Consider the following 23,069-nt stretch of genomic DNA (forward strand, 5'->3'; position numbering starts at 1 on the left):
CTTGATGTCTTGGTGTCTTTAATCTCTGCCAGAAATGGGCCCTGTGGCTGGTGTGAGCAGGATCAGGGCTCTGGGGACAGCGTGGCACACCAGGGGCTTGGTGCCACTCTCAGAGTGGGATGGCAGCAGGCACAAAGATCTCACAGCCTGGAAAGCCCAATCCTGAGCTAGAATCAGAGAACAAAATGAACAGTTTGGGTGATGGAGGAGATCTCCTGTCACCAGAGGCATCTCAGGTGGTGACAGCTCCTTCCTGGTGCTGTGAGGAAGCTGAAGGAGATAACGGGAAGAGAGAGAAGGCATTTGCAAAGAAGAAGCCCAGGAACCCTGCAAGGTCTGGGAGCTCCATCCAAGCCTTCCCAGTGGTGGAGCATGAAGGTGTTTACTGCTGCTTTAAATCCTGGATTTATGTGCTGGTCAAGTGTCTCACTCTGAGCACCCCTGAGCTGTGAGGGTGGAACAGGAGCGCCCAGTGCTGCTCAAGGAGCATCCAGTGCTGCTCACGGAGCATCCATGCTGCCCAGGGAGCATCCAGTGCTGCTCAAGGAGCATCCAGTGCTGCTCACAGAGCATCCATGCTGCCCAGGGAGCATCCAGTGCTGCTCAAGGAGCATCCAGTGCAGCCCAGGGAGCATCCATGCTGCCCAGGGAGCACCCAGTGCAGCCCAGGGAGCATCCAGTGCTGCCCAGCTTCTCCGTGAGGCTCTGGAGAGCAGAGAGCTGAGCCCACAGACAGGCAGAGAAGGGCTGGCAGCCCGAGCTGGACCACTGTGTGTGTGCAGGGCCTGGGGAGCAGCAGAACAGTAGCAGCGTTGTGTGGAGGCCAGGTGGCTCCTCCAGGGATGACAGCATGACCAGAGCTGTTCCAAGAGATGCTGTTCCGTGCCCATCCTGTGGAGATGGATGGCAGCAGGGTGGGAGCACTGCTGGGCTGCTGGGAGGCGGGTTTGGGGCGGGGGGTTCCTGAAGGCAGGGGCTGCACGGGGCATTTAAAGAGCTTTATGGAGCTGAGGGAGGGCCCAGGTGTCCAGGTGGTGTTGGACAGGGAGAAGGGGTGCAGCTGGGGCTCCTTTGGGGCGGTGATGTACCCCATTAATGACGTACCCCATCAATGATGTACCCCATCAATGATGTACCCCAATAACGATGTACCCCATTAATGACGTACCCCATCAATGATGTACCCCATCAATGATGTACCCCAATAACGATGTACCCCATTAATGACGTACCCCATCAATGATGTACCCCATCAATGATGTACCCCAATAACGATGTACCCCATCAATGATGTACCCCATTAATGATGTACCCCATTAATGACGTACCCCATCAATTATGTACCCCAATAACGATGTACCCCATGAATGTCACCCCCAGGGCGAGGCCCGGCCCAGCAGAGCCCCGGCGGGGCTGCAGGGCTGCAGGGGTTAACCCTGCGGCTCCCGCACCACCTCCCCGCCCGCCCTGCCTCCTCCCTCCCTCCTGCCGCCGAGGAATTTCCTAAAACACCCCCCCAAAAAAGTGGGAATATAACAATAATAAAAAAAAAATTATAAAATACCCACCCTGCGGATCCCCCTCCCGCTCCGATCTCCGCCTTTAATACCAACAAACAACTCCTCGGCTCTCCCTAAAGGAGGCGCCTTTGATCGGAGCGAGACGAGCCCCGCCGGGCACCGGCACCCCTGGCTGGGCACCGGCACCGACAGCCCCGGGCACCGGCACCGCCAGGCACCGCCAGCCCTGACACCGGCACCGGAGCGCTGCCGGCACCGACAGCCCGGCTCCGGCATTCCCGGGCACCGACCGCCAGCCCCGGGCACTGACACCCCCCGGCACCGACAGCTCCGGCTCCGGTACCTCCGGGCACCGACAGCCCGGCTCCGGCATTCCCGGGCACCGACAGCCAGCCCTGGGCGCTGACATCGCCGGGCACCGACACCTCCGAGCACCGATAGCTCCGGCACCGACAGCCCCGGCTCCAGCACCTCCGGGCACCGACAGCCGCGGGCACCGGCAGCGGGAGCGAAGCCCTCAGCGCAGACCCCGCGGCATCACCGGGCAGCACGCCCCGGGCACCGGGAGCGGAGCCCCAGGGCACCGGCAGCGGGCTGCGATGCTTCCCGGGGCGGGTCCCCTCGCCTTCCTGCTCCGGTGCCTCCTGCTCCTGTTCGCCTCCGAGAGCCGAGCCCGGGCCCGTAAGTCTCACCCGCGCTCGTCCCGCCGCGCCGCTTCCCTCCGTGCCTCAGTTTCCCCGGCAGTTTGCGGGGCGCTGGGCGGGCACGGCCGAGGGCACACCGAGGTGTCTGGGCACGGCAGGTGCCGGACACCCCCGCGATGTCCCGGGACGTGCAGCCGGCCGGGTTTGCTGTCCTGCCCTGCTGGGGACGCACATGGCGGTGTCCCCTGTGCCCGTGCTGTCCCCGCCTGCTCTGCGGGGCTGCTGAGGGGGCGCCGGGGCTGGCAGGGGAGGGAGGGAGGGCCGGGACCCCCTCCATGGGCTGGGAATGCCACGGGGCAGGAGGGGCTGCGTCACAGACCTTGCTCCGCACGGATCCCACCCTGCCCGAGGGCATCTCCCCTCCGAGGGGGGACGGGACAGCGACAATGCCTCCCCCGCCCGAAGCAAAGCTGGGGGCTCTCCTCTTTCCTCCAGATCCATCCCTTGTCCATCCCTTGTGCATCTCCTTGTCTATCCCTTGTCCATCCCTTGTCCATCCCTTGCCTATCCCTTGTCCATCCCTTGTCCATCCCTTGTCCATCTCCTTGTCCATCCCTGGTCCATCCCTTGCCTATCCCTTGTCCATCCCTTGTCCATCCCTTGTCCATCTCCTTGTCCATCCCTGGTCCATCCCTTGCCTATCCCTTGTCCATCCCTTGCCCATCCCTTGTCCATCTCCTTGTCCATCCCTTGTCCATCCCTGGTCCATCCCTTGCCTATCCCTTGTCCATCCCTTGCCTATCCCTTGTCCATCCCTTGTCCATCCCTTGTCCATCCCTGGTCCATCCCTGGTCCATCCCTTGTCCATCCCGCAGTCTCTCCCCCTTTTGCTCCCAGTTGAGGCACAGAAGGGTTGGGATAAGGACGGGAGGTTTGGCACTGCCACGGAAAGGCTCGAAGGGCTCGGCCAGAGCTGCTCAGGAGTTTGGAGGGTGCTGGATGTGTTAATTGGAGCGGGAGGTGGGCTTGGTTGGGAAAAGCACCGGGACCCTCCCAGTGGGTGCTGGGTGACATGGCAGAGCCCCCAGGGCTCCGGGCAAACTGGAGCAGGACCTGCTGTGTCCCTGCAGCTATTCCTCCCTTTAATCTCCTGGAATCCCAGCGGAGCCTGCCGGTGGCTCTGTCAGGGTGATTTACAGCGTGCCTGCTGCCAGCAGTGCATTAGGCACTCCAATAACCATCCTCCTGGAGGGAGTGAGGGCCCAAAATGTGAGCCCTGCATCGCCATCCTGACCCTGGGGTGTGCTGGGGGCATGGACGGGGCTCTGCAAAGCCCTGGGCAGCAAACTCTGGTGAATTCAGCTCCTCTCCCTTCCCTGGCCTCATCCAAACCCAGCACACAGCATCTGCCCCTTGAGCAGGGAGTGGGTGTGGGTCCCTGTCCCTGTTGGAAGGGCAGGGAGCCGTGTCCAGGAGGTGAGGCAGGTGTGAGGTGAGGGTGGCAACAGCCCCTAAGCTGGGCATAAACTGTGCTGGCTGGGGGCAGTGAGGGTTTGTCTGCTCTGGGGGGTGTTGGGGGCTGTTTGCAGGACTGAAACGTTGATGGAGAGCTGGTGGCTGTGGGATTGGAGCAGGGCTGGAACACTGCAGCTTTGCCACAGGGCTCACCTCACCACGTGGAGGACTCACCTCGAGGTCACGGGCAGGCTGGTTTGTGGGGCAGAGTCATCACCAAACCCTGGAGTCATCACCAAACCGTGGAGTCATCACCAAACCGTGGGTTTCTCTCACTGCCCACCTCTGCAGGCTCCCCTCTGCTCAGGGCTGGTGTGCAGGGAGAGTGGAGACAGGAATAAATTAGTTACGAGCAGGCTCATCAGCCAAGGGACCTACAGTGTCGTGGCTAAAAATAGGTGAGGAGCAGAAATGCCCGGGCTCGAAGGCAAGTCAGGAAAGAAGAATTTGCCCACAGAAACAGGCTATTTTAGGGGATTTGCACTCCAGCTGAAGAGAAGTATCAGAGGCACAGGTTACTGGGATGAATGTGCTGCATTCTGAGGAATTCAGGGGCAGTGGGTGAGCACAGGGATGTTTTGGCTGGAGGCATTTGGACACCAGCATCTCTGGAGAGCACAGGGCAGTGGATTTCCCCAGGAGCTTGGAAGCTGCTGTTTAATTTCTTTTTAAGATGGTTTCTTGAGACAAGGGGGTTCCTGGGATCCCTCTGTCCCAAAAGTTTGGATCCAGCAGGGATGAAGGGTGCTCCAAGATGGGAAGGACCAGGATGGAAAGCGAGTGCTACCCATGGTGAGGGCTGCACACCCTGCTAGAGGTAACAGAGCATTCCCTTGGGAAGGAGGGAATGCAGGACCCTGTCTGCCTGGCTTCTCCACTCTGGAGAGCTCAGAGATGATTCCTGAGGCTGCATTTTCATGGCCACAGAGTTCTCCAGGCTCCCAAAGCGCCCAGAAGGCATTTCCAGCCCAGAGCCGAGCGAGGCGAGTGTGCAGGAATTGATGTGGATGTGAGCAGAGTCTCTGGGACGCCACATGTCAGGGGCCCCGTGTGTTTTAGCCAGTCCCTGCTCAGCAAAGCTGCATTTTAAGCCCTTCATAAATACAAGGCTGTCACAGGAGCGCCTGGACTCTGTGTACCAGACGGTGCTCTTTGCACTTTATTTATGGCTGCTCTTAAAAACTGCTTTGCACGAGCTCCTCCCTGGTGCCCAGCACGGCCCTGGCTGGCAGGTGTGTGACCCCAGCGAGGCGCTGGGAGCCCAGCTCAGACCTGCCCTGCTCCAGGACAGCTCCCACGGTGCCACCTGGGGATGCAGGACCAGCCTCAGCAGGGAACGGGACAGGAGGAGTGAGGGGAGAGCAGCAAGACCCCCCAGCCTCGTGCTGAGCCGCCAAACTGCTCAGAACCCTCCCAGAGACAGAGCCACAGAGCCCCGCGTGGCTCACGTGGGAAAGGCCATCAGAGATTCAGGACAGGCATCTTGGGGAGCTTTCCAGCTACCAGGAAATGGAAACCTCACCAGGGGCTGTGGCAGGAGCTCTGAGCAGCATCCTCACCAGGTGCTCCAGAGACACCAGCCCAGGGTGACAAACTGAAGGGTGTGGAGCAACCCAGGCTGGCTGCACCTCTCACACCACGAGAAGGGTGTGCATCTGCTTGGGATGCACCTCAACAGCTCCAGCCACCAACAAGGTGCCACCCCACAGCTTCCTGACCTGCTCTAGGGCCAGAGAAGTAAACCCACAGGACTTTGCTGAGTGTGCTGCTGCTGAAGGTGCACTAAGTGAGCTCACCCTGCTGATCAGCACGGGAGGAATCCACTGCCACAAATGGCTTTTCACTCACTCCAAGTGAACTAGGATGATGTCCAGAGTTTGACCTCTGAAAATGAAATTATCAGCCTGGCATGGGAAAAAATGGTCCACAGCCTCCAGCTTTTAAATTCCATCCATCCACCCATCCATCCATCCATCCATCCATCCATCCATCCATCCATCCACCCATGCCCAAGCACACTGGCACCTCTTGCCAAAGCCCCAGCACTGCAGAGATGCCAGCAAGTGTCTCCTGCTGCCCAGCCCTGCCAGTCAGCTTTAATTTTACCAGCAGCCCTCTGCAGACATGAATCAGGCTGCTTTCGAGGGCTGGACCCAAACCAGGGCTCCACTTGTGATTAAATGCTTGCAGGGAGCAGCCAACTGGCATGGGAGCTGCGAGCTGAGCGTCACACCAAGGCAGCTCCGTTTCTTCACCCTCAGCATAATTCATGGGGATGCTGCAAGCAGGGAGAGATGAGGTCATTTTCTCACCCTTTTGCAAAACCATGATTTTTTTTTGTTAGATTTTTTTTTGTAATTTTGTTTTGTTTTGTTTTGTTTTTTCCTCTCTCTGGGTTTCCTCATCCTCAAGCCGCATGCTGTCCAGTTCTGTGTGGTTTGCTGTGAGCTCGTGGCCAGGAGCAGGGATTGCTGGCTCTCAAGAGCTGTGGGGACAATGTGAAGCCCTGATCAGGGAAAAGGAAGGAGAACAGCTCTGCCAGTCCCTCTGGTAACCCCCAAAGCCACTGCAAACCCCCACATGTGCTGTGCCTGGGCCAGCCAGCCTGGGCAGCTGCTGCTCACCACTTGTGAAGGTGCAGCTTGGGGAATCAAGTGCCTAAAGCCATCCAGGAGAGGCTCAAAGACAAGGAGAGGACCTATAAAGACCTTTGTGGACCCATCTTGCAGTGAGCATTTCTGTGTCAGAGTGAAAATGCGATTTCCTGCCTCAAACCCGCCCGTTCTGTCCCTTTCTTGCAAAGGGAGTCCAGTTTGCTCAGAGGGGCTGCCACTTGGGCCGGATGGGTCCCAGGGTAAAAAACGCATGCAAAAAAAAAAGTAAAACTGGGGTGAACAAATCAAAATCTGGGTTTGGTGTGATGTGGGGAGCAAGGTGCAGGCTGTGCTTGCTGTCCCATAGGAACAGCCCCGTTTCTCACCTGGCCTCTGGTGCTTGCTTGCAGGGCCGGAGGCGTTCTGCGACTTCAACGGCAAGAAGTACAGCCCGGGGGAGAGCTGGCACCCGTACCTGGAGCCGCAGGGGCTCATGTACTGCATCCGCTGCAGCTGCAACGAGGCACGTCCGGCACCGGCACCGCGGCCGGCAGCGACCCGGGAACGGCCCGGGGCTGCTCGTGGGGCCGGGGATGCTGCTGCTGCTAACGACAGTGAAAACAACAATATTCGTAACAGTCATGCTAATAATAACAGCGCTAACAATAATGCTGATCATAATGATGCTAATGTTGCTAATCATAATAATAACAACAATAACAATAACAATAAAACAATAATAATGTTGCTGCTAATGCTGCTAATGCTGCTGCTGCTAATAATAATAATAGTAATAATAATAATATTAATAATAATGTTGCTGCTAATGCTCCTATTGCTGCTGTTAATACTGCTGCTATTAACAACAACAACAACAACAACAACAACAACAATAATAGTAATAATAATAATAATAATAATAATAATAATAAATAAATAAAAATAATAATGCTTGTTGGGAAGGATGAAACTTTGACAACAAAGTCTCACAGATACTAAAATAATAATAATGCTATTAATAATAATAATAACAATAATAGCGTTGCTGCAAATGCTCCTAATTCTGCTGCTCTAGCATGCTGCTGCTAATGCTAATTCTGCTGCTAATTCTGCTGCTAATGCTGCTAATTCTGCTGCTAATGCTGCTGATAACAACAACAACAACAACAATAATAATAATGCTTGTTGGGAAGGATGAAAGTTTGACAACAATCACAGATACGTGTGCTCAGCAGAAAGATTTTTAAATGTAGAGTGTGATGAAGGAATAGAGATGGAAGCAAGTTTTCATACAGAAGAAAAGAATTGCTGAGCCAGTCTTCCTGGATAACTAAGAAGGCAAAGGGTGTGTTAGTTAGAAGGGATTTTTATGGCTTGGAGCAAAGGATAAATTTACTTCAAACAAGAAGATGTTTTACGAAGCAGGAAGATAGCACAGGCAAACAAGCCTGCTGATGGGGCAAGTAGAAAAAAAGTCTCAGAATTTTCTACTATATTGCTAATAACAATAACGTTAATAATGCTAATAATAATAATAATAATGGTGATGATGATGATGATAATGCTGCTGATGCTGCTGCACTGGGGCTTTGCTCAGCAGCTTTGCAGCAGACCGGTCCTGCTGTCTCATTTCAGCAGTTAAGTTATTTTTTATGCAGGCGGACAATGATGGGCCAAGGGAAGGATTCTAAACCAGAAGAGAGCAGATGCAGACTGATATTTAGAACAAGCAGCTGCTCCCCGTGGGGGTGGCAGGCCGAGGGCTGCTCTGGGGTGATGGGTGAGGGACCGAGGCAGGGCCGGAGCCTGCACAGTTTGTGATGCACACTTTGTGACAGCGTGTCCCTCCTCCTGCAGGAGGGCTGAACGCTCCCTGGGGACTAACCAGCCCGTCTGTCTGTCTGTCTGTCCTGCAGAACACCAGCATCAGGTGCTCCCGGATCCAGTGCCCGGCGCTGCCGTGTGCCAGCCCCGTGACGGAGCCGCAGCAGTGCTGCCCGCGCTGTCCCGGTGCGTGGGCACCCCTCGGGGCAGGGGACAGGGCGGCCGTGTCACACAGGGCGGTGACACCCGGCCCCGGCTGCTTTGTCCCTCCAAAAATCCCGTTCTGATGGAAAAGGGCTCTCTGCCAGATCACCTTCTCCCCTCGCCCCCATCCCCAGAGCTTTGTGGGGACAAAGTGTCAGTTCACACTTCTGGGGCAAAACAGGAGCTGGCAATTTGTTCTGATCGTTTGCCAGCAAAGCGTCTTGGATTTAAAAAAAAAAAAAATTGAAAAAAATTTTACAAAAAAAAAATTATTGTTTTTAAACAACTTCCTTCTCTGCACTGGAGAATAGCTCAAGTTTTAGCCCCAAAAGTTTTTTCTGCGTTACTACTACTGATTGCCTAATTTGACCTCAATATGGTGAGAATAAAGACCTCACCTCAAGATTTAGTCCCAAAACTTTCCCCATCTGAGTGCTGGCAGACCTAGTCAGAAACCACCAGTGATTTGAGAAATCAGGGGAAAAAATAGGGAAAAAACCTCATTAATTTTAACTTTTTGCTAATTACTTATGAGACAATCCCTTTTTACCTGACTCCATCTGAATCTGGTGATGGTTACAACCAGGGGAGGGAAAACCCCAACAATTTTGTTAAGAGCTTTGTGAAGTCAGGCTTCCCTGTGTGCTGAGCTCAGGGCAGCCCCATCCTCCAAAACCCTTTGGACCCTTCATTGCCGACCAGCCACGCAATGCTCTGACACTTGGGGGTGCCCGTGGGGTGTGCGGGCTCCTTTGGGGCGGGCTGGGCTGGCTGTGACCCCGCTCCTTTCTCGCCCCTTCCGCAGAGCCCCCGTCCCCGTCCGGGCTGCGGGCGCCCGCCAGGTCGTGCCGCTACAACGGGACCACGTTCCAGCAGGGAGAGATGTTCAGCGGCAGTGAGCTGTTCCCCGGCCGCCAGCCCAACCAGTGTGTGCAGTGCAGCTGCTCCGTAAGCCTCCTCCTCATCCTCATCCTCCTCACCCTCCTCCTCCTCATCCTCCTCCGGGGCTCGCAGCCCTCGCTGCGGCACCCGGTGCCCCCTCTTTGGTGCCAGCACATCACGAAGGGGCAGAAGAGCCCCAAAAGCACCTTGCCCGGTCATCACACACAGGGGTTACACCGGTTGTAACCTGTCCAGCCTCTGCCTCTGGTGCTGGAACAGCTGCTCTGGGGTGGTAAGAGGAGTGACTGACTTTGCAATGATGCAGCTTTGGAGGAGGCTGGTTCCCCTCTTAAGAACCCCGGCTGGGTGACGTGAAACACCTGAAACACCTGAAAGAGCCCTCCAATACAGCTGCATGTGTCCCCAGGAGCCCGTGGGCTCCTTGTCCCTCTGGGCTGTCACTCTGTGTCTGTCAGGGCAATGCCTCGGGTGCAAATGGGAAAATAAAGGGCTGGCTGAAGTGGAGCTTCACCGTGGGGATCTCCCCGGGCTGTGTGTGGTGCTGTCAGCTGCTGGAACAGCTGCGTGAACAGCTGGTCTGACCCTCTTTGGGAACTGCCCAGAGCAGAGCCTCTGGGATAAATCCTGCTCATTTGGGCACTGGCTCTGGGGCAGGAACTGCTGGGCAGGAGGAGAGGGAAGGGAGAGGCAGGTGTGGGCTCCCTGGGTGCAGAGCAGCATCTGCCAGATGCTGTCAGCCACCACACTCCCCTCGTCCCCTTCGCGCTCCTCGCACAGCAGCTTGGCTTCCTGATAGAAGGACAGGCAGCTGTGGTTTGCTTTTCTAAGGATATCCTTGGCTGACCTCTTGGTCTTGCTTGACTGGGAGCTCGTGGATACCCCAGAGAAAGTTGCTGCAGGGAGATCACCTTGCTGTTGAGGGCTGGCTGCTGAACATCCTTTCTCACCCTTTGGAAAAGTAGCAAAAACTTATTCCTGCCACAGACTGGTGCAAATCCTGTGCCTGAGGTGGCACTGGGATGTACAAAGGTCAAGGCTGCCCTCAACCTGTGGTTTTCAGCTTGAGTCACCTGCAGCAATGATATTTTCCAAGTGATCCACTTGGTCTATCACTGCACCTCTGTCTGCTTGGCCCTGCTGTTGTGGAATTAACCAAGGGAGAGGGAGGGCAGAGCTTTGGTGTGGACCTGAACCTGGGCTCAGAGTCCTGCTTCCCACTTCCACCCATCTCCTCTGGCTCCTTCTCCTGGCAGATGCCAAGAAAATCCTCTTGGGAGCTGTTCTGCAGGGCTGGGAGGTGTGTGGTGGCTGTTCCAGCCCGGCAGCACTAATGGTGCCTGCCCTTTTTGGGGAAGAGCAGTGTGTTATCCACAGAACAGCCGTGCCAGGAGAGCACACAGCCCTGCAGGATGGACAGACAGACAGAGCAGCAGGGACAGACTCCAGCTGCCAGCAGGTGCTGGATGATTGGTGGCACTGCAAAATGGATTACCAGGGGGCTTTTGGTCATGGACTCATAAAATCCTGGGATGGTTTGGGTCGGAAGGGGCCTGCGTGGGGGACATAGAGCCCTTTATAAGGCTGACAGTGTGTTTTCCCTCCTGCCCTCCTAGGAAGGCCAGATTTACTGTGGCTTGGTGACCTGCCCCGAGCTGCTGTGCTCCTCTCCCTTCAGCGTGCCAGACTCCTGCTGCCAGGTCTGCAAAGGTAACGGGGCTGGGAGTGAGGGCTGGCACAGCCCAGCTGGCAGCCGGAGCCATCCCAAGCCACTCTGGCGGGATTCTGGAAGCCTGGGCTGTAAATCAGCCTGCTTGTTATCTCTTGGTTGCACCAGGAAGCACAAGCTGAGGGCTTGGGTTTTCCTTGGATAACATGGATTGCATGTGCAAGGCTTGGGTTTTCCTTGGATGATAGGAATTGCATGTGCAAGGCTCCTGTCTCTCCAGACTCCCAGCTGGCCAGCGTGTGGAGGAGAGCTGCTTTCAGCCCCCAGCGTGTTCCAGGACAATGTTTTTCCCTTGCAGATGGCTCCCTTGAGAAGCCCTCGGAAGAGGAGCCCCTGCAGTTAAACAGAGGTGTTGTACGTGACGTTTGCATTTTCAAACCCCTTGCTCCTAGCAGCTCACAGAATGCCCTGGCACAGTGAGATCCACCGAGATCCTTGCACAATGCCCAGCAGCTCTAGGGGGACTCCCAGATCCTTGCCCAGCAGAACAGGGGCACCTGATTTGCAGGTGGATTGTGCCATGGAATTGAGCCTGGCTGGGAGATATCAGCCTAGGTGGGAGCTCAGGCCAGCACCCTGTATCAGCAGCTCAGCAAGGAAAAAGGGACTCCTTAGCTCCTGGGTTCCTTCAGGCCACATTTCGGAGCTGGGCTGCCCATGCCAGCTCTGTGGGATTAGGTCACTCAGCTCCTGCCTCTGCCCTTTTCCATACTGCTCCAGCACCTATAAAACCTGCAAAACAGACACAAGGGGACCCTTTGTGCTGCGTGTCTTGTCCCAGCACTCTACTCCTGGAAGCCTGGGATGTTCCTGGGGTGTTCCTGGGGTGTTCCTGGTGTTTCAGCCCTGCTGGCTGGCAGCTCCACGCTGGCTTCCCTGGTGCCTCCCAGGTGGGAGAGCAGGATCTGGCCCATCCTCACCTTTCTGATCCTGCCTGTGCCACACAGATGCCAGCCCTCCTTTTCCCACCTAGGAAGGACCAGCCCATTTCCCTGTGTGAGGGATGGAGAATTCCTGAGGGAGCTGGGCAGGGGCTCAGCTGGAGCAAAGGGGGCTCAGGGGGGCCCTTGTGGCTCTGCACAGCTCCTGACAGGAGGGGACAGCCAGGGGGAACAGGGACAGGAGGAGAGGGAACGGCCTCAGGCTGGACCAGGGGAGGTTCAGGTTGGATATTGGAGAAGTTCCTTCCCCCAAAAGGTTGTCCAGCCCTGGCACAGCTGCCTGGCATCCCCATCCCCTGAGGGATTTAAAAGCTCTGTGGATGTGGCACTTTGGGACATGTGATAATGGTGGCCTTGGCAGTGCTGAGGGAATGGTTGGGCTCCATGATCTCAGAGGAATTTTCCAGCCTTAATATTGTGTGATTTATATGTGGGCCATTGCTTACCCCTGTGGTCTCTGCCCCATGCACTCCTGAGGGAAGGCATGGAGGACACCTGCATGACTTTTTCCAGCATGCTTTGGAAGGAGAACAGCTCAACTGCTGGAGTCTGAATCCCCTGTTTTCCCTGGCTGCTCACAGAGACATTCCCAGGATCAGTGCTTGGGAGAGGTGGTGGGCAGGAAGGCCCCTGGAGCCACCGTGTCCACGGCTCTCAGCTCTTCCCTGGAGCTGATTCCCAGAAGCTTCAAACCCAAGGGAGCAGGTGGCACCACTGTCAAGATTGTCTTGAAAGAGAAGCACAAGAAAGGTAAGGGATGCAGGGGCCAGGCAGGGACTTTTGGTGGCCTCTCCAGAGCTTGGAATTCTTTGGGGATCTGATTCAGCGGCAGGTTTCCACCAGCAAGTCCTTCTGCCCACTCCTCCACAGCCAGCCTCAAGGTGTCTCAGTCCTCCTGAGTGACACTCTCCAAAGTGGGTTGGGAGAAGGCTGCTCCTTGGAATGTTTTGGAGATCTGGGACTTGGGAAGGAAGGAGCTCAGCTGGAAGGCTCCACATGGACCTTCCAGGAGAGTGGCACACAAAGACAGGACATTCCTCCTTGTGCAAGGGCCGGCCCTGACCCAGAGCTGCCCCAGGTGTTCCCCTGGAGCACAGAGTAGGGAAATGAGGAGAGGAGGCCAGTCCCTCGATCCAGAGGGGGAATAGCAGCTCCTTTCTCCTCCTGGCCGCTCTCCCACCATTGTGCCTCCAGAAGGGCTTTGGGCATGAAGGCCCGGAGGGAACTGTGGGACCTCCAGAAATTTCCGTGCAGGAGTCAGCAGGTGGCACTCTTCACTGTGCTTCATCCTGCCACGGCCGGGAGGGACCCTGGGCTCCGGAGGGTGGCAGCCAGGTGAGGGCCCCTGTCCCTGCAGGGCGGTCACACTGGGCACAGCCATCCCCTGGTGCTGCTCCCCTGCCCCATGGCACCTGATGGGGGGCACCTGCTGGGTCCTTGTGGCACCTGCTGGTCCCTGTTGGCACCTCTGGTCCCATGCCACCTTCAGTGGTGTCCCGTGCTGCCAGAGAACATGGCTCCTCCACACAGCAGGAGCAGCCATGTCCTCCATGCTCCAAGGCTGTGCCTCCACCGAGCCTCGGGCTGACAAAGAGGAGGAGAAGGAGGGTTTATGTCCCCAGGCAGCTGTTGTGTGTGTCTCTCCTGCAGCCTGTGTGTACAACGGGAAGACCTACTCGCACGGCGAGGTGTGGCACCCCGTGTTCCGGCTCTACGGCCTGCTGCCCTGCATCCTCTGCACCTGCAGGGACGGCGTCCAGGACTGCCACAAGCTCACCTGCCCCAAGGAGTACCCCTGCCAGCACCCTGAAAAAGTGGATGGGAAGTGCTGTAAGGAATGTCCAGGTAGGTGGGATCCTGCCTGCTCCTGCAGCTGCCTCCCAGCTCCTGCCCCAGCCTTGGATTAAAGCCTCAGGCTGAGAGAACCAAAGGGATTCAGGTTGCTGGTGGCTAGAATTCATACCAGACAGGTCCAGCAGGGCTGGAGGGCAGCAGGACCTTCCCAAGGTAAGGAACATCCCCAGGACTCCCACAAGGTTCCATCTGTTGGGAGCATGAGGTCTGGAGTTGTGCTCCAGACTGAGAGTGCTGGGATGGAAGGAGCTTTCAGGGGAGAGGACACACAGTCTGTGTGTCCACAAAAACCAGGGTTAAATTGTGCCAGCTGAGGTGTAAGTGTGAAGGGACGAGTGAGGACACTTCCCAGGAGAAGGGCTGTCTGTGGCGCTCATGGCTTGTGGGAACTGGGGAGGTTGAACACACGGGTTTTGGGGTGCTCCAGGTAGAACTGGGCTGGAGCTGGGACATGGGAAGGGGCAGGAGCACCAGGAGAGGCTGAGGGAGCTGGGAAGGGGCTCAGCTGGAGAACAAGCAAAGGGCACTGCCACGTTCTGGAATGGCTGCAAAGTTGTTTGAGCTGAGATTTCCAAGGTTTTCCAGCGCCTGAGTGGAGAGGTTCTGAGATGGCCTCCTCAGGGGAGCGCAGGGCAGAAGCTCAGCTTGTTTTAATAAGGTTTTTGATATGTTTATGAGCAGGATTTACGATGTGGTGCCTGGTGGGAATGGGATGTGATGACTGAGCAGAACCCTTCCAGTCTTGCATTCCCACTCTAGTGGGTCTCTCTGGTTTAAATCTGACAACTTTCCCTGCTGGGGTCTCCTGTCTGCTGCTCAGACTTCACTTTATTTCCAATTAACCACCCTGATGCAGCCAGAATTATTGTGTTCCTGCCTTCCAGCTCTCACAGACAGCGATCACACACACACAGGTCACATCCCTGCCCCTTCCTTCACTGCCTGCAGGCTTTGCCCAGGTCCTTTTCCAGGTGCTTTCTGTGGCTGTCCTTACCTTCCTCCTTTGTATCACTAAGTTAGGAATGCCAAGTGACTTTTCCAAAGGGATCCTGACCCTGGGAATTGCTGTGATGTGTTGTGTGGATGGAGGGACACTGACCTCAGTGTCCCTGCTCCTCCTCCCCATGCTGTGGGGGTGTGAAGCTCCTTGGTTGTTAAATTCCCCTTGAATTCCAGGGGTTCCTTTCCTGCTGGGAAGGTGAGGCTTTAATCAGGGACTCCATGATCCCAAAGGGCTTTTGCAGCTTGAACAACTGCACATTTCTGGGAATGCCCTGGGGCAGGGGTTTCCCTGGAACAGGTGAGGGTGCTGGGCCGTGCTCACCCTCCTCTGCCTCACGCTGAGCTGCAGAGCTGAGCTCCTGTCCTCTGCCTGCTGAAAAGCTTTGCTTCCCTTTGAACTGGGATTTCCATTCCCTCTCAGAGCAGAAGAGCTCAGGAGCACCCCAGAAAGCCTGGGGGAGAGCAGAATCAGGCCTAAAATAACTGTCTTGCTAAAATAAACCCCAGGCATCTATTTATAGCCAAACTTTCTTTCGAGTAGTGTGAAAAGCTTCAGCATCCAAACTGACTGGGAGAACAAGGCTAAATTCAGCAGAGCTGGGCTCCTCTGCGTTCCAAGGACCACAACCAAAGGCAATAAATCTCCTTCCAAAACCACAGGGCATTCTTAATTACTCCAGATACATTAAAAAAAAAAAAGAAAAAAAGAGGGTAAAATGAGCATCTCTTCTTTACCAAGGATGCTGGAAAAGTCACGTAGGACCCAGGGTGGATGTCCTTGTGGTGGGACCCCGTGTGGGGAGGGTGCTGGGGCTGGTGCTGAGTCCACCTGAGGGGCTGAGCTGGGCACAGTGCCCAGGCTGCCCTGCTGTGGGCCATCCCTTGGCTCCCCTGATGTTCCTCCCCAGCAGGAGCGAGATGGGACATGGGGGAATCCAGCCCCTGCTCTGTGGCCATGGTGGCACCAAGGTCGCTGCAGGAGTATGGGGGATCCAGATGGACAAAATCCCCCTTCCCCATCCCTGCTGGCACAGGGGCAGCTGGGGTCAGGGGGAATGAAAACCATGGGGATGAGGAGGCCCACAGCTCCTTTATCAGCCTCTCCTTTGCTGCTGCTCCTGGAGCTGGGGCTCGGATCACGTTACACAGTGCCCCGAGGCAGCAAAGCCCACGAGATGCCTTTTCCATGAGCGGGCTGCGGGGGCGGTCCCTCCTGCCCCCGTTCGCTGACCTGTGTCCCTGTGTGTGCTCAGAAAGCGGGGTCAGACCCACGGACGCGGCGGGCAGCCCGCGGTGCGGCCGTGTCCTGGTGTACGCCTTCGTGCCGCCGCGCTCCGAGCCCGCCAAGGACATCCTCAGGACCGTGGCCATCGAGAGGGAGCTGGCAGAGGAGGTGGAAATCTACAACTGGAAGCTGATTAAAGGTGAGCACCATTGTGAAAGCGGCCAGCAGAGCGGGAGGTGTGTGTGGAAACCTGATGCTTTCCAAGCTTTGTTCTGTTTCTCTGGCTTTTCTTGCGGCGCTCCGCCCCTTGCGTGGTGGATCAAAACCTGCTGACAGCAGGCTGGCTTTCCTGGCTCCCCCATTTCACACCCTCTCCCTGCATTCCCTGCAGGCCAGGGGCTGGAAACCACTTCTGGCCCCACTATCCTCACCACGAGCTGCAGCACCATCTGGGGGCACAGCACATGGGCAACCAAGCAAGGGCCTGGGGCTGCTCCTCCAGACCCCCTGCTCCGTGCCAAATGCACGTGGAAAACAAACAAAGGAATTGCTCTGGTGGCCCTGTGGTGTTGCTTTCACTCATTTTTTTACACCCCAGTCCACCTACAGCTAGAAAGCAGCTGCAAAGGTGCACAAAGGGGGATGAATTGTCCCCAGCCCACTTTTTGGATGGGTGGGTTTGGGTGCTCCTTCCTGTTGGTGTGTGCTCTGGAGGTCAAGGCGCAGCAAACACGCTGTCAACAGGCTCCAATCTCTTGCTCTTTCTTCACACCTTCAGCTCTGCCCCTGTGGATGAGGGGAGTCTGGGGACCCCTGGTGCAGTAGATATTTGTGCTGTGTCTCTCTGTGGCCCAGGGAAGCATCCCAGTGCCCCATTCCTGAGTTTCCACTGTACTCCAAGAACTCGAGTCCTTCAGGTTGGTTGTACCTTCTCTATGGATGCAGTGTCCCTTGCCCTGTGTCTGCTGGACTTGTGCAGCCACCCTGGTCTCCTGGTGTGCCCGTGTTTCACATCACTCCCTGGGGAGACCTTGGCCATGGCTGGACATCACCTGAGACATTAACCAGGGATGGAGCCCTGGTGGTACCACATCCCCATCCTGCCCCTGGCACGCTCCCTGCTGCCCGCGCTGCCCCTCCTCAGCAGGGCCTCCCTCACAAAGGCACCTTGTGGCTGAGGACAGCTCGGGCCCCGCCGCTTCCTCCCCTGGCTCCTTGGCAGGGCAGCACCCAAACCCTGCCGGCACCTTCCGAGGCCAGCAGCCCCATGGAGCTGCATGGAGCTCCCCAGCCCTGCCAGCCAGGGACAGGGGAGGCCCTTGTCCCCGAGGCCAACACGGCTCTTTTGCTTGGCACGGCGCAGTGTTGTTGTTGGGAAAGAGCATGAGCTCACTCACATATGGATTCCACCTCTCCGTGGGCCATGGCTCCACCAACAGAGCAGCATGTGTGGAGCAAAGAGCCTGCAAGTCACACCTGGACCCGGTCCATTGCCTTTGTATGGGCTCACGATACCTACGTGGCCTCATCTATTTCTGGGCTGGGATGGTTTCCTCCATGGAGCAGGAGCTGGGAGGAGAAACCAGCACCAACTCCAGCCAAAGGTTTTGCCCAGCTGGCTGGTGGTGCACAGCTGGCCTCCACAAGAGTTGCAGTGAGGGCTTCCCCATCTTTTTAGGGTTCTGAACATCACCAGCAGTTTTGAAAATCTGATGGTTTTGACCTGCTGTCCTCTCTGTCCATGCCCATCTTTCTCACAAATCCCCTTTAAAGCACTGAGAACAGTGCCCCAGCAGCTCACTCCATCCCAAGGGCTGCCAGGAGTGCTCCTGCCCGTTGGATGGGATGTGTGTGCCAGGAAATGGCACTGCCCTGTGCCAGCTCCATCCGTCCTGCCTCCCCACGGCTGGACTGTCCTTAGCCTGTGCTGTCCTGGTTCCTGCTGCCTTCCTCTGCTGCTCCCAGCTCCTGGGATGTTGGGAATGACCCTCCTGGGGCCAAAGGTCTCAGCCAGCTCTCTGAGAGCTCTTGGGGAGCATCGTGCAGGTCCTTGATTAAAAGATGTTTATCTCTCGTAGCTCTTGTTTAAAATATCCTCTTGGTTACTAATGTGCTGGAAAGTGCTCCATCAGCCCCGGGACTGTAAGCACACCCTCCTGCTCCTTTCTAATTATAGACCAGAAGAATTTATTGAACACTTGTGCCTTTCTTGCGTCAATAACAGTTTTATTATCTCCATCCAGTGTCTTCTTTTGTTACTGGTAGGACTTCTTTACCCAACCCAATGGAAGGACTAAGTAACAGTGCAAAAATCCATCTATTTCTCTCTCTGCCTTTGACTTCCTGTACTAATTTTCCACAGTTGATAACATCTCATTTATCTGGCTTGTGAGGCAGTTCCCCTTCATTACATACCCTTTTCATGTGTAATTGCTGCTGGGAATCAGGGAAAGTCTCTTAACCAAATAAGGGGGACCACGTTGCGTCTCCCATCTGCTGGCAGCAGGAGGCTGGATGTGCCTGAGTGAGAGGTGGGGAAGGATATTCCAGGCATACCTGCCTGCCTTGTCATGCCTTGCAGGAGAGCAGGAATGCCAGATCCCTGATCCCACAGGAAGGGCAGGGTCATTGCTAAACACAGGTTCTGGTTTGCAGGGGTCACACATCTGAGTCAGCAGCTCCACGGAGGGTCAGTGCTGCCAGGGGCAGAAATATCAATCCCTGCTGAGGTCACTTGTGTTTGTTCCTGTGCTGGAGCGCTTTCAGCACTGCTGACCAAGAGATGGAAACCTTTGGTGCTTCCAGGAAAGATCACCTGAGCATGGAGGGGAGCACTGGTGCTTGAGAGTGAGCAGAGGGGACCCAGCATCCCTTTGCTCTCACCTTTATGTATTTCATGCTTTTAGGGGAGGTTGGAACTCCTGCAGGGCACGATGCTTTCTGGAGCAACAAAATCCCATTGCTTTCACCTGCTCCATGGTGGAACATCCTGGTTCAACAAGCAGTGGCTGCTTTCATAGAACCACAGAATCTCAGCATGTTTGGGTTGGAAGGGAGCTTCAAACCGGCCCTGTTCCACAGCCCTGCTGTGGACAGGACACCTTCCACTGTCCCAGGTTGCTTCAGCCTGGCCTTGAACACTTCCCCACTTGTGTGGCAGCCACAGCTTCTCTGGGCAACCTGTGCCAGGGCCTCAACACCCTCAAAGGGAAGAATTTCCTCCTAATATCTAATCTGATACTTAAATGAGATGTCTCCTTGGAGCCTTGGCCAGCCCTGGCTCCATTGCCAGCTCCCACCAGGCTCTGGCAGCAGGGCTGCACCAAGCCAGGGCCCTGGGGCAGGCAGAGGGGACAGAGAATCCAGCCCTGTGTGAGCCTTGAGCTGGGCACTGCAGAATCTGATGTCCTGTGTCCCCCTCTGCAGGAATATTCCATCTGATCCAGACCAAGAAGATCAGCAAGCAAGAATTCAAGCAAGAGGCACAAAACTTCAGGCTGATCACCAGGACAAACGAAGGTAGGGAGAGAAAAATCCCCTTTCCTCACTCCTCCTGCACTCCCTCCTGATTTCCTGCTCTGCTCTGGCCCTTCCACAGGCTGTGTGAGTCCCAGCCTGGTGTGGGAGCTGAGCCCTGGGGACAGCACTTGTGCAAGTGTAGCCGTGCTGGGGCTGACCTGTCTTCACACCCCACGCACCACTCCTGCTTACAGCCACATTTTCACTTTATGGCATAGGAAAGGGCAGCCAGCTTTCTAAAAGCGGCTGTACTCTTGTGAAATCCAGAGGTTTTGTCTCTCCAGAGCCCGTAAAACTGTTTGATTTTTATATCTAATCCATCTGGTGCTCCTGAGAGCAAGGGGGGAGGGCAAAAAAAAATGGTGCAAGGGATTAGCGAAAAATCAAACTGTTGAAATGTGTTTTAAAACCATTCAGGATGCTCCGGGATGTGCGTAAACATGACAGAGAGCAGGAACGCCTGTGTGCAGGGAACTGCTGGCTGCTCCCACTGCCTGGGCTGGGCTCAGAGCCTGCGGTGTGCAGCACCCGGGGCTATGGCTCACTCGGGCACACCAGCACCCCTGTCCCTTTCAGACAGCATCTCTGACCAAACAAACCCCGGGGGACTGTGCAGTCCCTGCTGCCAGGCTGTGCTTCACACCCTGGTGCACTCTCTGGCACGTGCTCCTTCTCCTTGCCTCAGTTTCCCCTGGCAAACAGCCGTGTTGTGAAACCGTCCCGCTGCAGTGGCTGCGAGTTCTAGGAAAGCTCTGACCCACGATTTCCTCACAGCAGAAGGTGAATGCAGCCAGAAAACACTCCCTCACCCCCGGGGGGATGACAGTGGGGCTGTATAATCCTGGCTGGGGTTGCACTGAGGAGACAGAACACCTGTCTGGAGGGGAAGGGAGCACCTCCAGCCACCTCCTGCACATCTGGGGGTTCTTTAGGGAGCAAGGAGAGGGACTGGGACACTTTGTCCTGGTTTGGGGGGGCTTTCACAGCTCCACATTTGATTTGCTGGGAGTCTGCAGCTCCTTGGGGGATTCAGAGGGATTTCTTCTGCAGCAGGATTTTCCCCTACCAGAGGTTGCTGAATGAAGACCCAAGACTGAGGCAGCAGCACAAAAATGAGTATAAATGGGGGGAAATTGAGCAATCCATCCCAAAATGGGGCTGACAGAAGGGAGGAGAGAACCTGTCCAATGGCCATGACACTGAAATTTTGACTTTCTGAGGTTGAGACAGAAGCAGAATGCTTCTGAGAGGCAGAAAGTCACCCAAATCTGAGACATGCCAGGGAGGATGTGAACCTAACACTATATCAGAGCACCCTTCAAAGAGGTGCAGGGGGAGGTTTGTCCCTGTTTCAGCCTGAGCCCCTTTTCTTTTCACACTGTGTGAGTGTTTTGCACAAAAAGCACTGTAAGTGCCACTGACTGTGCCATTGCTGCATTGCAAGGCTGAGAGCCCCTCCGAGCCCTGTTTTAACTGCAGTACCTGTGGCTGGGATCAATTTAGCTGCAGTACCTGTGGCCGGGATCCCTGAGGAGCTGCTCTGAACATGGCCTGCCCCGAGGCTGTTGCTGATGTCTGTCTGTCTGTCTGTCTGTCCTGCTGACCCAGGTCACTGGAACATCTTCCGAGCGCAGACGTCGGAGCTGAGGATGACAGAGAGCCCAGAGAAGGAGACAAAGACCTTGTAAAGCCGAGAACTCTCCTCTAGCTATCGATTTATCTACACACAGACACACATACACATATATCCCAACTCCAGAGCTGCATTACTCAGTAGACTGGCACTGCAATACAGGTTACACTAGTGGGAATTCCAGCGACTCCAGAGAACCATCCCAACCCCAAGCCATCGGAGCCACAGCCGGGCAGGTGCCTCCCTCCCGCTGCCCAGAGGTGTGGGGTGAGCACATAGGGAGCAGGGACAGACAGGTTCCTCAGGACCTGCTGCCACACGAGGAGGAGGAGGAGGAGGAGGAGGAGAAGGAGGTGGGATCCATCCCGGACACCCCGGCGCTCCTGAGGAGTGTGGCAAAGCGGGACATGACCGTGCTTCTCACCAGGGGAAAGATGACCTGCAAAGGGAGGAAAATCATCCCTCCCTCTTTCCTTGGAGCCCCTGGGAGCTGCAAAGGGGCTTCTGGGGCTGGATGTCCTCCAAGGGGTGTTTTTGAACAATCTCCTCTCTTCCAGCTGGGATGATTCCTTTCCCTCTTTGCTGGGAAAAGATTCTTTTCCCTGGGATGATTCTCTTCCCTCTCTGCAGGTCACCTGGAGATGTAAGTTTTGGGAGGAGCCAGCTGCTGGCAGGGTCTGAGACCCTGGGCACTGCACTAAGGTCGCTGCTCAGCATTTACTGTGCTATATATTTATATCTATCCTATATAATATCTACCAGGCTGTGTTCACAGGAGGGGCATCTCCCAGAGGGCAAACAGGATCATTTCTGCAGCATGGGGAGGAGGGTGTGCAGCAGCATCCCCTTCCCCCTGTTTGGAAACAGCTTTGGGGGATTTTCAGGTTGTTTTGGTACATATATTTATCCCTGAATTCTTGTTTTATTCCCTTTTGATAAATCTATTTATTTGGAGATCCAACTCTGTCTGACAAATCTGATTAAAAGTCTTCTTGATTCAGCTTCCTGTGCAGGTTCTCCTTTCCCTGTAGGGTCTGTGTCTAGGCTCAGGGGCCCTGCTGGGGTCTGGCTCCCCTGCATTCACTCGGGGCTGGGATGCAGAGAAATCCCACAGAAGCTTTGCTCATCCATAGGGGATCCCCCTTCCCAATTGCTGGTGGTTTGCTCAGGGCTGCAACCAGAGCTTGGGACCTGGGCCCTGGGCTGGCACTGCTCACCAGGGCCCCACAACGGGGCTGAGGTGCCCAGGTTTACCCAGGAGAGAGCCCCTGGGAGGCTGTGAGCCTGAGGGGGCTCCCATCCATGGTGGGAGGTGAAGGGACAGGGGCAGAGCTCCTTGCCCCAGGGCTGCCTGCCTGGCCGGAGCTGTGGGCAGGCAGGCAGGGAGGATGCTGCCAGTGCTCTGGCCCCTCCTTGGCAGCCCAATTACCCTAGTGGCCCTGGTGTGATCTCACTGGAGCTGAGCCCGGGGCCAATTTGTGCTCATTTACCAGCACTGGAGGCGTTTGGAGTGCGGTTGCCCCGGCGGGGTCATGGCGAGGGCTGGGAGGGAAGCCGCACAAATTCTGCTCTGCCTGGGCCAGGCGAGGCTCCCGCAGGTACCCACAGGATACCTGAGCCCATGCGGGCTGTCCTGGGGCCAGGACAGGCACAGCCAGACCTCGGGGGCACTCCCAGCTGGGCCAGGACCCCGAGCCCAGGCACAGCCAGCCCAGCGCCGCACACACAGCAGCACTGCCGGAGACAGGGGCTGTGCCAGGCACCGGGACTGGGACGGGCTGCAGGCGGGATGGAGCTGTGGGAATGCAGCGAGCATTGCCTGCGGCAGTGTCAGTGATCCCAGGATGCCCAGCCAGCCCTGCCAGGAGCCTGCTCTCCCCTGCGAGGGGGCACCGCTGGGATTAACCATTTTAATCGGATCAGCAGCCGCGGGGCAGAAGCCAGCGCCTGGCTCGCCGTGCGTCC

At 56.2% G+C, this 23,069-nt stretch overlaps 1 protein-coding gene and 1 long non-coding RNA gene across 2 annotated transcripts in view; one reads left to right on the forward strand and one right to left on the reverse strand.

Annotated features, from left to right (window-relative positions):
* LOC141725899 (uncharacterized) overlaps positions 1–23,069 on the reverse strand; it is a 30,548-nt gene that overhangs the window by 1,403 nt on the left and 6,076 nt on the right. The window contains exons 2-4 of the long non-coding RNA XR_012577465.1: positions 20,984–21,114; positions 6,660–6,878; positions 3,854–3,988 (exon numbers count right to left, since the gene is read on the reverse strand). This is a non-coding gene — a long non-coding RNA (uncharacterized LOC141725899). The remainder of the gene's footprint in view (positions 1–3,853; positions 3,989–6,659; positions 6,879–20,983; positions 21,115–23,069) is intronic.
* Positions 1,989–21,422, forward strand: CHRDL2 (chordin like 2). The gene is made up of 11 exons (XM_074530059.1): positions 1,989–2,201; positions 6,684–6,796; positions 8,190–8,283; positions 9,107–9,249; positions 10,818–10,911; positions 11,229–11,284; positions 12,453–12,621; positions 13,522–13,716; positions 15,981–16,151; positions 19,379–19,471; positions 21,080–21,422. Exons 1-11 carry the CDS (start codon positions 2,120–2,122, stop codon positions 21,157–21,159), a joined length of 1,290 nt encoding a protein of 429 aa, XP_074386160.1. The 5' UTR covers positions 1,989–2,119; the 3' UTR covers positions 21,160–21,422.

This window comes from Zonotrichia albicollis, chromosome 2, assembly GCF_047830755.1.
Source record: "Zonotrichia albicollis isolate bZonAlb1 chromosome 2, bZonAlb1.hap1, whole genome shotgun sequence".
Taxonomy (NCBI): Eukaryota; Metazoa; Chordata; class Aves; order Passeriformes; family Passerellidae; genus Zonotrichia; species Zonotrichia albicollis.